We start from the raw sequence: 16,507 nt of genomic DNA on the forward strand, positions 1-16,507 counted from the left end.
ATTATTTGACAGTGTTGTGGTAATTAGTTATTAAGCAGAGCAAAAGAAAAAACTGTCCCGGGGTCTAGCTGTTCTGGTGTGCAGTGCCCTGTAGTGTCTTTTGAAGGTAGGTGTTGAAACGATTTGCGTCCACGATGTGAAGGGTCCATAGATATTTTCACAGCTGGATTCATCACCTGATGCAGATCTTCGATTGCCTTGCACAATTAACTTCTTTCCCTTAAATAGTGATTCTACCAACTGTTTGATTTGGGGGGGGACCTGCACTGGCTCCTGATCAGTTTCCGGTCACAATTCAAAGTGTTGGTAATGACCTATGAAGCCCTACATGGCATCGGACCAGAATATCTCCGGAACCGCCTTCTGCCGCATGAATCCCAGCGGCCAATAAGGTCCCACAGACTTGGCCTTCTCTGGGTCCCATCGACTAAGCAATGCCGTCTCGCGGGACCCAGGGGAGGAGCCTTCTCTGTGGCAGCCCCGGCCCTCTGGAATCAACTCCCCCCAGAGACTAGAACCGCCCCCACCCTCCTTATTTATTTATTTTATTTATTTATTTATTTTGTCCACTACACAATGAGGGTTTTAGTGGGTATATATCTATATACACATAGTAAAATACATGATGAAGGTTATAGAGGAGATACTCATAGTAAAATATATCTAAGAAATAATAGAAAAGAAGATAAAGTAATAGAACATATCAATGAAAGAATAGAAGAAGAGATATAGGAATAGAAGAAAGGTATAGGAGATATAGGAGAGCAATAGGACAGGGGACGGAAGGCACTCTAGTGCACTTGTACTCGCCCCTTATGCACTTGTACTCTTGCCTTTTTTTAAATTGCTAAAGACCCACCTATGTCACCAGGCATGGGGGAATTAAGATACCCCCAGGCATATATAGTTTATACATGGAATGATTGTGTTGCATAGTTTTAATGTTGGGTTTTAAATGTTTTTTAATATTAGATTTGTTATACTGTGTTATTTTGTTGTGAGCCACTCCGAGTCCATGGAGAGGGGCGGCATACAAACCTAATAAATTATTATTTATTATTTATTATTTTTTATTATTATTATTATTATTATTATTATTATTATTATTATTATAAAGCCTTTTGCACTAATCTTGAACACTGAAAGCACAACTGAATCTGGTTCGCCTTCTTGGATGACCTTGGCTTGACCCAGCAAGCAGGCTTTGCATTTGTTTTCATGGAAACCTGTGATCCTTTGCAAGTAGAGCCTTTGTCTCTAGGATCAAATAGCCTGTTGCTCTCATCCCATGATGGGTATGTGTCACCACGCCGCCACTTGAAAGGTCACTGTGACAAAATTGTGGTTGCTCTGGTGACTTCTTTTTAGAACCAACCAAAGAGATTACTTTTTTCATCTGAGCCACAGGTATACTGAACTACGGGGAGTCCTTGATTTATAAATTTATATAAGTTTATTTAGTGACTGTTTGAAATTACAATGGCGTTAAAAACAGTGACTTCTGGTTGTCTTTCACACGGCCATATGTTTTGTGCTATTGACCCAGTTATCAAAATCAAACTTAATTATCCATGTAATGCATTCAGCAATCATCACTAGATGGGCCTGTGTACCTCTTAATAGACCAGGTCAGTTGGATTGGCAGTGGGTTATAGAAACATAGAAACATACAAACATAGAAGTCTGACAGCAGAAAAAGACCTCATGGTCCATCAAGTCTGCCCTTATACTATTTCCTGTATTTTATCTTAGGATGGATATATGTTTATCCCAGGCATGTTTAAATTCAGTTACTGTGGATTTATCTACTACGTCTGCTGGAAGTTTGTTCCAAGGATCTACTACTCTTTCACTAAAATAATATTTTCTCATGTTGCTTTTGATCTTTCCCCCAACTAACTTCAGATTGTGTCCCCTTGTTCTTGTGTTCACTTTCCTATTAAAAACACTTCCCTCCTGGACCTTATTTAACCCTTTAATATATTTAAAGGGTCTGCGGAGAGGGGCGGCATACAAATCTAAATAAATGAAATAAATAAATGAATGAAATATTTAAATGTTTCGATCATGTCCCCAGACACAGATCATAGATAGCTATTATTATTATTGTTGTTGTTGTTGTCGTCATCAGTACAACACAAATGAGATTATTATTATTGTTGTTGTCGTCAGTACAACACAAATGAGATGATGATGATGATTATTATTATTATTAATAATATTAATAATAATAATAATAATAATAATAATAATAATAATAATAATAATAATAATAATTAGATTTGTATGCCGGCCTTCTCCGAAAACTTACAGAATAAATATAGAAACAAAGCATACAAAACAAATCTAATACATTAAAAAAAACTACAGCTAAAACTACAGCTACACCATGCTTTATAGCTTTCAGTGAAAATAGAACAGAATAGAATAGAATAGAATAGAATAGAATTCTTTATTGGCCAAGTATGATTGGGCACACAAGGAATTTGTCTTTGGTGCAGATACTCTCCGAAAATAGAATAGAATGGAATGGAATGGAATAGAATAGAATAGAATAGAATTCCTTATTGGCCAAGTGTGATTGGGCACAGAAGGAATTTGTCTATGGTGCAGATGCTCTCAGTGTACATAAAAGAAAATATACATTTGTCAAGACTCATGAGGTTCAACCCTTAATGATTGTACAAAAAAGCAGTCAGGAAACAATCAATATAAACTGCAGTGACCCCTCGTTTTTCACGGGGAATGCGTTCCAAGACCACCCATTAGTGAAAAAGAGGGCTGTGAAAATATTTATGGACCCCTCGCATCCTAGACATAAACTGTTTCAACTCATACCCTCAAAACGTCGCTACAGAGCACTGCACACCAAGACAGCTAGACACAAGAACAGTTTTTCCCCGAACCCCATCACTCTGCTAAACAAATGCTGTAATTCCCTCCACACTGTCAAACTATTTACTAAGTCTGCACTACTATTACTACTAGTTTTTTCTCCTCATTCCTATCATCCATTTCCTCCCACTTATGACTGTATGACTTTAACTTGTTGCCTGTAGCCTTATGATTTATATTAATATTGATTGTTTTCTGATTGCTTATTTAGACCCCATGACAATCATTAAGTGTTGTACTTCATGATTCCTGACAAATATATATTTTCTTTTATGCACACTGAGAGCATAGGCACCAAAGACAAATTCCTTGTGTTTCCAATCACACTTGGCCAGTCAAGAATTCTATTCTATTCTACTCTACTCTACTCTACTCTACTCTACTCTACTCTACTCTACTCTACTCTACTCTACTCTACTCTACTCTACTCTACTCTTATTCTTATTCTTATTCTTATTCTATCCCATCCCATCCCATCCCATCTTATCCTATCCTGGTGAAGTTCAGATTTTGCTGAAATTGAGGAATTTAGGGGGGGGGGGACTAATTTATTGGTGATTAAAAGCCTTTCATAGCCATTTAATGTAAAAATGAAAAAAAATATAGTTTTGCTGATAGGATAGATTACAGAGAGGGAAAGACTGTGGAGTAACTTTAGAGGTTAAATATATTTATATTTATAACTGCTCTGAAGATCGGAAGTCATTTTTAATATTTCTTTTCTACTTTTTGGCTTCAATCTCTTTTTTTCCCCTTTTATATTCATTGGCATTAGTTTTCATTTCTTGTTTAAAACTTTTAAGAGAGAGAAAAATTGAGGAGGGCAAAGAAATCGCATTCCGTCCTTGAGAATATCTCCAGAATTTGTCATACTTCTTAAATGTCCTTTACATTTCAAAGGAAAATTCTCTTTTATACTCTTCAATGAGAACTAGTTTAAAAAAAAATCTCTTTGGTGATTTTTTTTTCTACTGCTGTTGCTACGTTGATCTAGTTATTTTTGGATGGATTGTGAACTGTCCTTCAACTGCTATGAATACCTTTTAACAAGAAATTGGGGTAGAAATATTTCAACAGCTAACAATAGCAAAGAAAAAGAGGGAAATTTAGAAACATAGAAACATAGAAGACTGACGGCAGAAAAAGACCTCATGGTCCATCTAGTCTGCCCTTATACTATTTCCTGTATTTTATCTTACAATGGATATATGTTTATCCCAGGCATGTTTAAATTCAGTTACTGTGGATTTACCAACCACGTCTGCTGGAAGTTTGTTCCAAGGATCTACTACTCTTTCAGTAAAATAATATTTTCTCATGTTGCCTTTGATCATTCCCCCAACTAACTTCAGATTGTGTCCCCTTGTTCTTGTGTTCACTTTCCTATTAAAAACACTTCCTTCCTGAACCTTATTTAACCCTTTAACATATTTAAATGTTTCGATCATGTCCCCCCTTTTCCTTCTTTCCTCCAGACTATACAGATTGAGTTCATTAAGTCTTTCCTGATATGTTTTATGCTTAAGACCTTCCACCATTCTTGTAGCCCGTCTTTGGACCCGTTCAATTTTGTCAATATCTTTTTGTAGGTGAGGTCTCCAGAACTGAACACAGTACTCCAAATGTGGTCTCACCAGCGCTCTATATAAGGGGATCACAATCTCCCTCTTCCTGCTTGTTATACCTCTAGCTATGCAGCCAAGCATCCTACTTGCTTTTCCTACCGCCCGACCACACTGCTCACCCATTTTGATACTGTCAGAAATCACTACCCCTAAATCCTTCTCTTCTGAAGTTTTTGCTAACACAGAACTGCCAATGCAATACTCAGATTGAGGATTCCTTTTCCCCAAGTGCATTATTTTACATTTGGAAACATTAAACTGCAGTTTCCATTGCTTTGACCATTTATCTAGTAAAGCTAATTTCAACCAATAACCTAAATATGGAAATCAATAAATGCTCCAATAGTAAATTTAGGAGAATGAAAAGACATCTTCTTTCATATGTGGTGGTTATGTCACGAAGCAAGAAAATATTGATCCAAAATACACAATTAGCTACAAGAAATAACAGTTCACCCCGGAGCGCTTACTACTGGTAATATTCAAAAATTAATATAATAAGAACATTAAATATCTCATCCTAGACATTACTACAGCATCAAGACTCGCATACGCACAGTGCTGGGAAAACTCCAATTCACCTATGGAAAGTTTCAAATTTTTTTAAAAAATACGACTGTGCTAAAATGGATAATGCCTTTCGCAAGCTCCTTAAAACCCACCTCTGTCGTCAGGCATGGGGGAATTGAAATTTTCCCTTCCCCCTAGGCTTATAGAATTTATACATGGTATGCTTGTATGTATGATTGGTTCTTTAAATTGGGGTTTTTAAAGATTATTTTTAATATCTTTCCCCCAACTAACATCAGATTGTGTCCCCTTGTTCTTGTTTTCACTTTCCTATTAAAAACACTTCCCTCCTGAACCTTATTTAACCCTTTAACATATTTAAATGTTTCGATCATGTCCCCCCTTTTCCTTTTGTCCTCCAGACTATACAGATTGAGTTCATTGAGTCTTTCCTGATAAGTTTTATGCTTAAGACCTTCCACCATTCTTGTAGCCCGTCTTTGGACCCGTTCAATTTTGTCAATATCTTTTTGTAGGTGAGGTCTCCGGAACTGAACACAGTATTCCAAATGTGGTCTCACCAGCACTCTATATAAGGGGATCACAATCTCCCTCTTCCTGCTTGTTATACCTCTAGCTATGCAGCCAAGCATCCTTTGTGAAATTGTCTCTCCATTCTTTCCAGTGATCCCAAAGGTAACTAAGCACCTGTTGTCCAATCCGGTGTTCACCTGCATCGTTCTTGCGGCTTGCATGGAGATCGCGGTGGTGGCCGGTTTTGCAGCCTTTCTTGGCAAGTACCTAGAACAGCAGTTCAATCTCACAACGTCATCAGCCAACCAGTTATTAGGTGAGTTATTAACCAGAAGAAATCAATCGTTTCCCCTCTGGTCAAAGATAGAACCTAAGGGTCAACATCCAGCTCGAGAATCCAAATAAGAGTCCAGGATCCTTCTGTTTCCAAAATTCCTTACTGTTTATTGAAATCACTTGCATAGGGCGTCGAGGTGGCGCAGTGGGTAGAGTGCAGTACTGCAGGATAGTTGACTACTAGATCTGCAGGTCAGCGGTTCAAATCTCGTCACTGGGTCAAGGTTGACTCGTCCTTCCGAGGTGGGTAAAATGAGGACCCTGATTGTAGGGGACATATGCCGGCTATGTTAAAGAGTGTTATTGCTAACATGTTGTAAGCCGCCCTGAGTCTAAGGAGAAGGGCAGCATAAAAAAGTCAAATGAATGAATGAATGAATGAATGAATGAATGAATGAATGAATGAATGAATGAATGAATGAATGAAGAATCATGGAATCATGGAATCAAAACGAACATGGCAAAAATGGCATGAATGGGTTCAAAAGAGAATATAGAAATAATAGAATATGAAGCAACAGTACAATTGAAATAAACCACAGCTACCTTGTAAATAGTTTTATTTATCATTTAGTGAATGTTATAAATATTGGAAAATTATTGTGCAAAGTTTAAGTACACAATGGAATGTAACAGGTAAAAAAATATACTATAAGAACGTTAACAGAGATGGTTTATAATCTGTAAAACGGAGTAAATTGTGAGTTGAATTATATGTGAAAACATAATAAAGAAATTTTGGAATGAATGAATGAATGAATGAATGAATGAATGAATGAATAGTAAAGTCAAAGCAAAACTAACTCTAAACCTCAGTGCATAGAATAAAACAATGCTTTTCAAACCCAACCCCCCAACCTCTCACATAATCCATGTAAAAAAAAGGTTCTCATCAGTGAAGGGCTGAAATAATTTTTAATTACCACAATGTGGGTGTGGCTTATTTTGTGGGTGTGGCTTGCAGGTCATGTGACAAGGTGGGTGCCGCTTGACAATCATGTGACCAGGAGTGGCTTAAAGGTCATGTGACTGGCTTAAAGGTGGCCAACTTGACGTCACTCTTGTCAAGGGTTAGGGTTAGGGTGCCTGGCCTCTCCTCGCCTCCAAGAGATACAATTTCCCTCTCTATTTTCTATGACTGAACATCCAAAATATATTGTTTAATTCTGTGTAGATATGCCAGATGTGCACATACATGTTACACACAGGCACAAAAAAATATACTATATAAACACACAGCTCTTCTAAGAAAATTATACACATACACACAGCTCTTCTAAGAAAATTATACACATTCAACCTCATTTACTGCAATAGGAAAAACAAACCCAGAACCCAGAATGGGAAAAAAGAAAAAAAATTCAAAAACTTTCTACCGGTTCTGCATACCTGACCATACCTGTAGGAGCCCATCACTGGTCCTCATAGTTATAGGAACCATCTGCTTCAACTCCACACCTGCTGTGATGAACAGATTCCAGGTTCCCATGGCCTTCAGCAGAATCATAGAAGTTTTGCTTCCCCATCTAACCCATTCAAAAATAACTCCTCCCCTTTTACTCTAATGACAAGTTGAAACAAAGAGGGCTGCCAATGTTTCCACTCTTGTGTTCTTGGTTTGCCAGCAGAGCTTGCAGCAGATTCAGACAGTGAGGAGGTTGAGGAGGAACATGGGCCAGCCCTGGAGTTTGGGGAAGGCTCTGACGAGGGCTCTGCATCCGAGGCAGAGAGGGGGCCAGGGCCGTTAGACAGTTATCAGCTACCTCCGGAATCAGAGATAAATGGGGCAGAAGAATAGCTGGAGCCTGTTCCCGATGAGTGAATGCACAGAGCTGTCAGGAGAAGGGAACAGCTGAGGAACAAGGGTCTACTTGGGAGTAAGGCCACAGGTGGACAATGAATTTGCCCCTCCCATAGGGAATAAAAGAGGAGCGAAAGGGGAGGGGGCTTTGCAGGAGACAATTAGTTCACTTTATTGATTGATGACTCTCAGAGACTCTTTGCCAAGTTTTGGAAGAAATTGGTTTAGCAGCTCTCCAAGCCAGATAAGATCTGTGACTGTAAATTTACCCTGGAAAGACTTTGCTGGATGGAAAAGAGTAGAATTCACTTAATAAAAGGGGGGGCGTTATCAGGACAAGGAGGTCTGCTCCATGATTTGTGGAATCCTAGGTCGGAACACCTTGATACTTAATGTTCTGCCTGACTGGCTCAGGCAATGCGTAATAGTCCAAGGAAAAGAAATCAAACACACACGTGCTCTGCTAATCAGCAAACTTGTATTAAATAAACAAAAAGGGGTTACTCAAAACAATTCTTAGTGTCCAAAAACAATGATAGTGCAAGGCTTACTTCAGTCGCATACAAAAACACAGGAAAAAACAAACAAAGACAACCTGGAATGAGCAAAGACGTTTCAGGAGTCCTTTTGCATCTTTGAAGCAAACATCAAGTCCGAGAGTTTTCACCTCCCACTTGTCTGAAAAAGCTGGGTTGCAAACTCCAACGGCACGGAACAGAAATTTCAGAGCAGGAACCACAAAATAACACAGATAAACAGCCACAGTTTGCCTTGGGCCGTTGTTCCCTTTTATACCTTTAGCCCTCATTAAGCCCTCAGTATAAGAACCACACCCAGCCCAGGTGCTCCTATAATGACTTGTAATACTCCTTAAAGCGATCCCTTCTTTGCATAGCTCTTTGGCTACGCAGATCAATATATTGATCTACAGAAGAATCCAGAGACGAAAGACTGTCTGAGGGACTGCATGCTAAATCCCCTGGGCTGTCTGCTGAATCCTGCGCCCTAGTGGCCTCGTCCTCCTGGCTGTCTGCCACATCTTCCTGGCTGTCAGCCAGGCTTTCGCATTCAGTGTGTGCCACGTCTCTCCCATCTGTGGGAGCAACAGCTGGCCCAGGCCCAAACACAACACTTAAGAACCAACGAAGTCTCTTGAGCTGGGACCAGGATAAAAATTCAAAATCTAACCCTTTGTAACTTTCCGTTCCCTTTACAGGCATGACGGCTATTCCATGCGCATGTCTGGGCATCTTCCTAGGAGGCCTCTTAGTGAAGAAGCTAAGCCTTTCCGCCCTGGGTGCCATTCAGATGGCCATGTTGGTCAGCCTGGTGTCCACGGCATGCTACGTTTCTTTCCTCTTCCTGGGCTGCGACACGGGGCCCGTGGCTGGCATTACTGTTCCCTATGGAAACAAGTGAGTACAAGAGAGAAAAGTTTACCCCCTTGATGGTAATACAGTGTTCCCTCGATTTTCGCGGGTTCGAACTTCGCGAATAGCCTATACCACGGTTTTTCAAAAAATATTAATAAAAAAATAGTTTGCGGGGTTTTTTCTATACCACGGTTTTTTCCTGCCCGATGACATCATACATCATCGCCAAACTAATAATTTTTGCAAATAAATAACAAAAAAAATAATTATTGTTAATAAATAATTATGTTTATAAATATCAGGATCACTAAGTGTCTTATTCAACGGTGAGTACCAGTAATAATGGTGAGTAAATGGTTGTTAAGGGAATGGGAAATTGTAATTTAGAGGTTTAAAGTGTTAAGGGATGGTTTGTGATACTGTCCATAGCCAAAAATGGTGTATTTACTTCCGCATCTCTACTTCGTGGAAATTTGACTTTCGCGGGCGGTCTCGGAACGCATCCCCCGCAAAAACCGAGGGAACACTGTATATCAGTGAAGGGCCACTCTTTTCACCTGCTACTGGAGCTCCCTCAGAGGCCGTTGCGGGCGCTGGCGTGCACCCGTCGGCATGAGATTTGGCTTCTGCACATGCGCAGCAAACCAAGCCTCATGCAAAGACATGTGCAAGAGCGAGATTTCGTCTATTTTTGCCTATACAGTGCTACCTTGTCTTACGAACTTAATTCGTTCTGTGACGAGGTCCATAAGTAGAAACGTTCGTAAGATGAAACAATATTTCCCATAGGAATCAATGTAAAAGCGAATAATGTGTGCAATCCCAAATCTCACCCCTTTTGCCTTGCGCCGCTGGGATGCCCCGCCTCTGGATTTCCGTTGCCAGTTGAAGCACCCGTTCTTGCGATGCTGGGATTTCCCTGAGGCTCCCCTCACTGGGATTCAAAGCAGTGCCGACAAAAATGAAGGGAATCCCAGCGAGGGGGGCCTCAAGGGAATCCCAGCAGCACAAGAACGGGCGGTTCAGCTGGCAACGGAAGTCCGGAGGCGGGGATTCCCAGTGAAAGGAGGCTCAGGGGAATCCCAGTGCTTTGGCTGGCAACGGAAGTCTGGAGGCGGGGCATCCCAGCAGCGGCAGCTTGGGTTCATAAGGTGAAAATAGTTCAGAAGAAGAGGCAAAAAAATCTTAAACACCAGGTTCGTATCTCGAAAAGTTCGTAAGATGAGGTACCACTGTATTTTTGTTTCTGCTTAGAAGCAAAAAATCAGCGAAAATAGCCGAAAGTTCGCTCTCACGCACATCCTCATGTGAGATTTGGCTTCTTACGCATGCGCAGAAGCTAAATCTCACACAGGGGTATGTTATGGGTGCGCAGCTGCACATGCATCCGTGATTTCCTTTACATATGTATGTATGTATATGTAATTTATATGTATGAAGGTCTTGGCATATTCAGGTTTCTTCCCGTGTAAGTGTCAGACATTCCTGGCGACGTTTCAACGAGGTCCCATTCGCCATCTTCAGGCTGGTGCTTTCGGCTTCGTGCTAGGGAGAACAAAGCATGGTCAGAGCTGCCATCCCTCTATAAATACTGGTGGGTGGGTGTGGAGTGCTGCAAGTGGGTTGGTTGTCTGTGTTGTAACAATCTGATTAGTTGATGGGTACCTTGAGTAGTTGTTGCAGTTGATGCCTGTGGACATACATTACAAAACAGCTGACTATTCTGCAGGCATCAACTGCAACAACTATTCACAGTGAGAAGTGAAGAGCTCCTGGAAGGTATTCCAGCTTTCTAAAGCCCAACCAGACCCAGGCAGTGTTTTGAATGCCCCCCTTCCTTTCTTCCTATCTTTCCTTTCTTCCTTCCTCTCTCTTTCCTTCCTCTCTTTCCTTCCTTCCTTCCTTCCTCCCTCTTCTCCTTTCTTCTTCTTTTTCCTTCCTTCCTTCCTATCTTCCTTCCTTCCTCTCTCTCTTTCCATCTGTCCTTCCTCTCTCTCCTTCCTTCCTTCCTCTCTCTCCTTCCTTCCTCTCTCTCCTTCCTTCCTTCCTCTCTTTCCTTCCTTCCTCTCTTTCCTTCCTCTCTCTATTTCCTTCCTTCCTTCTTCTCTCTCTCCTTTCTTCCTCTCTCTTTCCTCCCTCCCTCTCTCCCTTTTTCTCTTGATTTCTAGATGAGTCTGGGCCCTTTACAACTAAAAAGGTTTTCCTACCTGTTGATTGGCCCCTCTGCCTTACCCACTCACTCACCCACCCTTCCTTTTTTCTTTTCTAGGTCCACCATCTCCAGCTTGGCCCCCCATTCTGCCTGCAATAGCAACTGTAAATGTCAAATGGATTCCTTCACTCCAGTCTGTGGGACCGACGGGATCACGTACTTATCTGCCTGCTTTGCTGGTTGCACCAACATGGTAATCCTTTAGTATTTCCCCTTCTATAATCTATTTCAGTCAACTGTTCTCTCTTTCTCTGTGTATCTCTGGGACCGCCTTCTGCCGCACGAATCCCAGCGACCGGTTAGGTCCCACAGAGTTGGCACAACAATGTTGTCTGGCAGGACCCAAGGGAAGAGCCTTCTCTGTGGTGGCCCCAACCCTCTGGAATCAACTCCCCCTGGAAATTAGGACTGCCCCCACCCTCCTTGCCTTTTGCAAACTCCTTAAAACCACGTCAGGCATGCGGAAATTGATTCCTCCGGGCCGTTTCCATTTTATGTATGGTTTGTCTGGGATGTATGACTGTTTTTATATCAAGGGTTTTAAATTGTTTTTTAATCATTGGATTTGTACTGTGCTTTGTTGTTGTGAGCTGATCTGAGTCTTCGGAGAGGGGTGGCAAATCAATCAATCAATCAAATAAATAAATAAGCAAACAAATAAATAAATAAATAAATAAATAAGTGTGTGTGTGTGTGTGCAGAGGTACGCTAATTTTCCCATGGTTCTATCTGAAGCTGCAACATATGTGGATTAATTTGGTTCTTAATTGTCCCTGTATCTCCACCCCCAAAAAGAGCCAGTTAAACCATTCCTACTCTAAAATCTTTTAAAAATCTTTTTTAAAAAACCCCAAAACCATAAAAAACAGTCATTTCCATTCGATCAACTTTTTCATTGTCCAGCGGGCAAGAGTCTAATGGCCCCAAGTCAGGCGGCATAAATGAGCCTTAAAACTTTTGCGGAAGGCGAGGAGGCCAGTGCGAATCTCCGGGGGGGGAGCTGATTCCAGAGGGCCGGGCCCTCCACAGAGAAGGCTCTTCCCCTAGGCCCCGCCGAATGATTCTCACAGTCTTCAGTAATGTGTCTAAAATATATAAAGAACAGTTGCTGGAACTAGGTATGTCTAATTTAATTAAAAGAAGGACCAGGGGAGACATGATAGTGTTCCAGTATCTCAAGGGTTGCCACAAAGAAGAGGGAGTCGAGCTATTCTCCAAAGCACCTGAGGATAAGACAAGAAGCAATGGGTGGAAACTAAACAAGGAGAGAAAGCAACCTGGAATTAAGGAGATATTTCCTGACACTTAGAACCATTAAGCAGTGGAACGACTTGCCTCCAGAAGTTGTGGCTGGACAAACGTTTGTCTGAAATGGTATAGGATTTCCTGCCTGAGCAGAGAGTTGGATTGGACCCAACAGGATGTCACCTCACAAATGACCTTAATTTCCATCAGAGACGTGCAATAAATGTGACATTTAAAAAAAACACAAATTATTTCTCCTACCCAAGCTATTTTATGGACTGGTTAGCCTCCTTTTGCAGTGGAAGATCTGGGTTGCTTTGGTGGCAGACCGATCGGATATCAAGCTGTTTTTGTTCTCACTCGACGTAAACCAAATCTCCCAAATTAGAAAGAAACAAGAATCCTTAGATCCTTTTCAGAATCGAAATACAGTGATCCCTCGATTTTCGCGGGTTCAAACTTCGCGAAACGGCTATACCACGTTTTTTCAAAAAATATTAATTAAAAAATACTCCGTGGTTTTTTTTCTATACCACGGTTTTTTCCACCCGATGACGTCATACGTCATCACCAAGAGTCACTTCTTTCTCTCTTTCTCTCTCTTTCCTGTCATTCTCTGCTTCAATCATTTTCTCATTTCTCTTTTTTTCTCCCCTTTTTTCTATCATTTCTCTCTCTCTCTCTCTCTACCTTCCAATCTCCCCCCTCTTGCTCTCTCTCTCTCTCTTTCTCCCTCTCTCTCTCCCTCTCTCCTTTCTATCTTGCTCTCTCTGTGTGAGAACGCCTGCCCCGCCTCTCCTGCAGCCCCCTCGCTATCAGCTGGGATGAAAGCACTCTCAGCTAAGGGACTGCGAGAGGGGCAGGGCGGGCATTCTCAAAGCGCTCAGAGCGGCTAGCGGCCGAATGAGGAGGACGAGAAACCGTAGCCGCCAGCGCTGCTGCAGGAGGACCCGTGTCCCAAGAAAGCCGGTGAGAGGGGCGGATCGGGCGGGCAGGGGATAGCAGCAAGGAGGCCGGAGGCGCTGGGGGGGGCGGGGGCAGCCGACATTCAAAACAATCTTTGCCGGCCTCCACACTTTTGTCGCTCCCCGCCCCCAACTTCAAGCCCGGCCTTGGAAAAGGGTGTGTGGGGGTAGTTTCTGGCTGTCCATAGCCAAAAACGGTGTTTTTACTTCCGCGTCTCTACTTCGCGGAAATTCGACTTTCGCGGGCAGTCTGGGAATGCAACCCCCACAAAAATCGAGGGATCACTGTAAAGACAGTTGCGACTTCACCCAGCCTGGAGAGCCCAGGATCCTGAAAAGCAGCAAAAGAGACTTTCATTGTCTGAATTCCGTCATGAGCAAAATAAAAGGGAATGGTGTTAAACGCCCCCATCTTCCACTGCCCGCCTCCCATTCCAGGAGGCCTTAAGTGTCTTGTAGTCCTGCTGGCAGCCATTTCTCGGGGGGAGCGGGAGGGTCTGTATTCCACCAGATTGCACAGCTAGCTGCCTACCTGCCACAACTCCGTCCTGCGAAAAGCAATTGCAGCTGTCTAATGAAGCACAAGCTAGGGGTGCGTGCTTCTGTTGGTTTTCAATTACTGAATTTCTAACCGTCCAAGGCAAGCCAGTTCAAATGAGCACCTACGGGAAGAATGAAAATCGTTCTCAGCATCTTTGGGGAGTAGTCACTTTGATTGCAACTGTGTATTGAAAGGCAAGAGGAGAAGAAGATGGAGGAGGAGGAGGAGGAGGAGGAGATGGAGGAGGAGATGGAGGAGGAAGAGGAAGAGAGATGGACAGGAGATAGAGGAGGAGGAGGAGGAGGAGGAGAGATGGACAGGAGATAGAGGAAGAGGAGGAGGAGGAGGAGGAGAAAGAGATGGACAGGAGATAGAGGAAGAGGAGGAGGAGAGATGGACAGTAGATAGAGGAGGGGGAGGAGGAGAGATGGACAGGAGATAGAGGAAGAGGAAGAGGAGGAGGAGGAGAAAGAGATGGACAGGAGATAGAGGAGGAGGAGGAGGAGAGATGGACAGGAGATAGAGGAGGAGGAGAGATGGACAGGAGATAGAGGAAGAGGAGGAGGAGGAGAAAGAGATGGACAGGAGATAGAGGAGGAGGAGGAGGAGAGATGGACAGGAGATAGAGGAAGAGGAGGAGGAGAGATGGACAGGAAATAGAGGAAGAGGGAGAGGAGGAGGAGGAGAAAGAGATGGACAGGAGATAGAGGAGGAGGAGGAGGAGAGATGGACAGGAGATAGAGGAAGAGGAGGAGGAGAGATGGACAGGAAATAGAGGGGGAGGAGGAGGAGAGATGGACAGGAGATAGAGGAAGAGGAGGAGGAGAGATGGACAGGAAATAGAGGAGGAGGAGGAGGAGAGATGGACAGGAGATAGAGGTTAGGTTAGGTTAGGTTAGGTTTATTGGATTTATATGCCGCCCCTCTCCGCAAACTCGGGGCGGCTCACAACAATAATAAAAAACAGTACAGTACACAATACCAAATCCAATGCCCACCCATCCAGTTCCAATTGAAATTAATAATCTCATAAAAAGCAGTATATATAAAAAACAGGCACACAGTCAATCAATCAACAAAACAACATGGGCAAGGGGGAAGTGTTTTAGTTCCCCCATGCCTGACGGCAAAGGTGGGTCTTAAGGAGTTTACGAAAGGCAGGGAGGGTGGGGGCAATCCTAATCTCAGGGGGGAGCTGGTTCCAGAGGGTCGGGGCCCCCACAGAGAAGGCTCTTCCCCTGGGTCCCGCCAGACGACATTGTTTAGTCGACGGGACCCGGAGAAGGCCAACTCTGTGGGACCTAACCGGTCGCTGGGATTCGTGCGGCAGGAGGCGGTCCCGAAGATATTCTGGTCCGGTGCCATGAAGGGCTTTATAGGTCATAACCAACACTTTGAATTGTGACCGGAAACTGATCGGCAGCCAATGCAGACTGCGGAGTGTTGGAGTGATATGGGCATACTTGGAGAAGCCCATAATTGCTCTCGCAGCTGCATTCTGCACGATCTGAAGTTTCCGAACACTTTTCAAAGGTAGCCCCATGTAGAGGAAGAGGAAGAGGAGGAGGAGGAGAAAGAGATGGACAGGAGATAGAGGAGGAGGAGGAGGAGAGATGGACAGGAGATAGAGGAAGAGGAGGAGGAGAGATGGACAGGAAATAGAGGGGGAGGAGGAGGAGAGATGGACAGGAGATAGAGGAAGAGGAGGAGGAGAGATGGACAGGAAATAGAGGAGGAGGAGGAGGAGAGATGGACAGGAGATAGAGGAAGAGGAAGAGGAGGAGGAGAAAGAGATGGACAGGAGATAGAGGAGGAGGAGGAGGAGAGATGGACAGGAGATAGGGGAAGAGGAAGAGGAGGAGGAGGAGGAGGAGAAAGAGATGGACAGGAGATAGAGGAGGAGGAGGAGGAGGAGAGATGGACAGGAGATAGAGGAAGAGGAGGAGGAGAAAGAGATGGACAGGAGATAGAGGAGGAGGGGAAGATGGAGGATGGGGTCTTTGGTGCTCTCTGATCTTAGCTGTTCTCTTGCAGATGTTTCATTACCCAAATAGATAACATCATCAGTGCTAAAAGAGAGTGAGATATATTGACAGGAGGAGAATTAAGACTTTTTGTAAGGGGGCAGGGGGGCCTTCGTTGCTGGCATCATGCTCCAGCCAATTATATGAGTGTAGGATTGGGGTTAGGATGAATGTAGGTGTTTGGTATTTAATAATTCCGGGGTTTCAGTATCAGTTTTTATGCTTGGATTTCTCGTTTTTATATTTTTGCATTTTACTCCTATTTTGTGAGCCGCCCTGAGTCTATGGAGGAGGGTGGCTTAGAAAGCCAAATATGTAATTAATTAATTAATTAATTAATTAATTAATTAATTAATTAAGCAAGCAAGCAAGCAAGCAAGCAAGCAAGCAAGCAAGCAAGCAAGCAATAAACAAATGGGTAGATAGGTCGGTCGGACGGACAGATG

General features: G+C 43.0%; 1 protein-coding gene across 1 annotated transcript in view; it reads left to right on the forward strand.

Annotated features, from left to right (window-relative positions):
• The window catches only part of SLCO3A1 (solute carrier organic anion transporter family member 3A1), a 143,739-nt gene that overhangs the window by 119,303 nt on the left and 7,929 nt on the right, over positions 1 to 16,507 (forward strand). The window contains exons 5-7 of the mRNA XM_070763511.1: positions 5,716 to 5,880; positions 8,918 to 9,116; positions 11,344 to 11,479. Of these exons, the coding sequence (XP_070619612.1) occupies positions 5,716 to 5,880; positions 8,918 to 9,116; positions 11,344 to 11,479 (500 nt within the window). The remainder of the gene's footprint in view (positions 1 to 5,715; positions 5,881 to 8,917; positions 9,117 to 11,343; positions 11,480 to 16,507) is intronic.

Source organism: Erythrolamprus reginae, chromosome 10 (genome assembly GCF_031021105.1).
Source record: "Erythrolamprus reginae isolate rEryReg1 chromosome 10, rEryReg1.hap1, whole genome shotgun sequence".
NCBI lineage: Eukaryota > Metazoa > Chordata > Lepidosauria > Squamata > Dipsadidae > Erythrolamprus > Erythrolamprus reginae.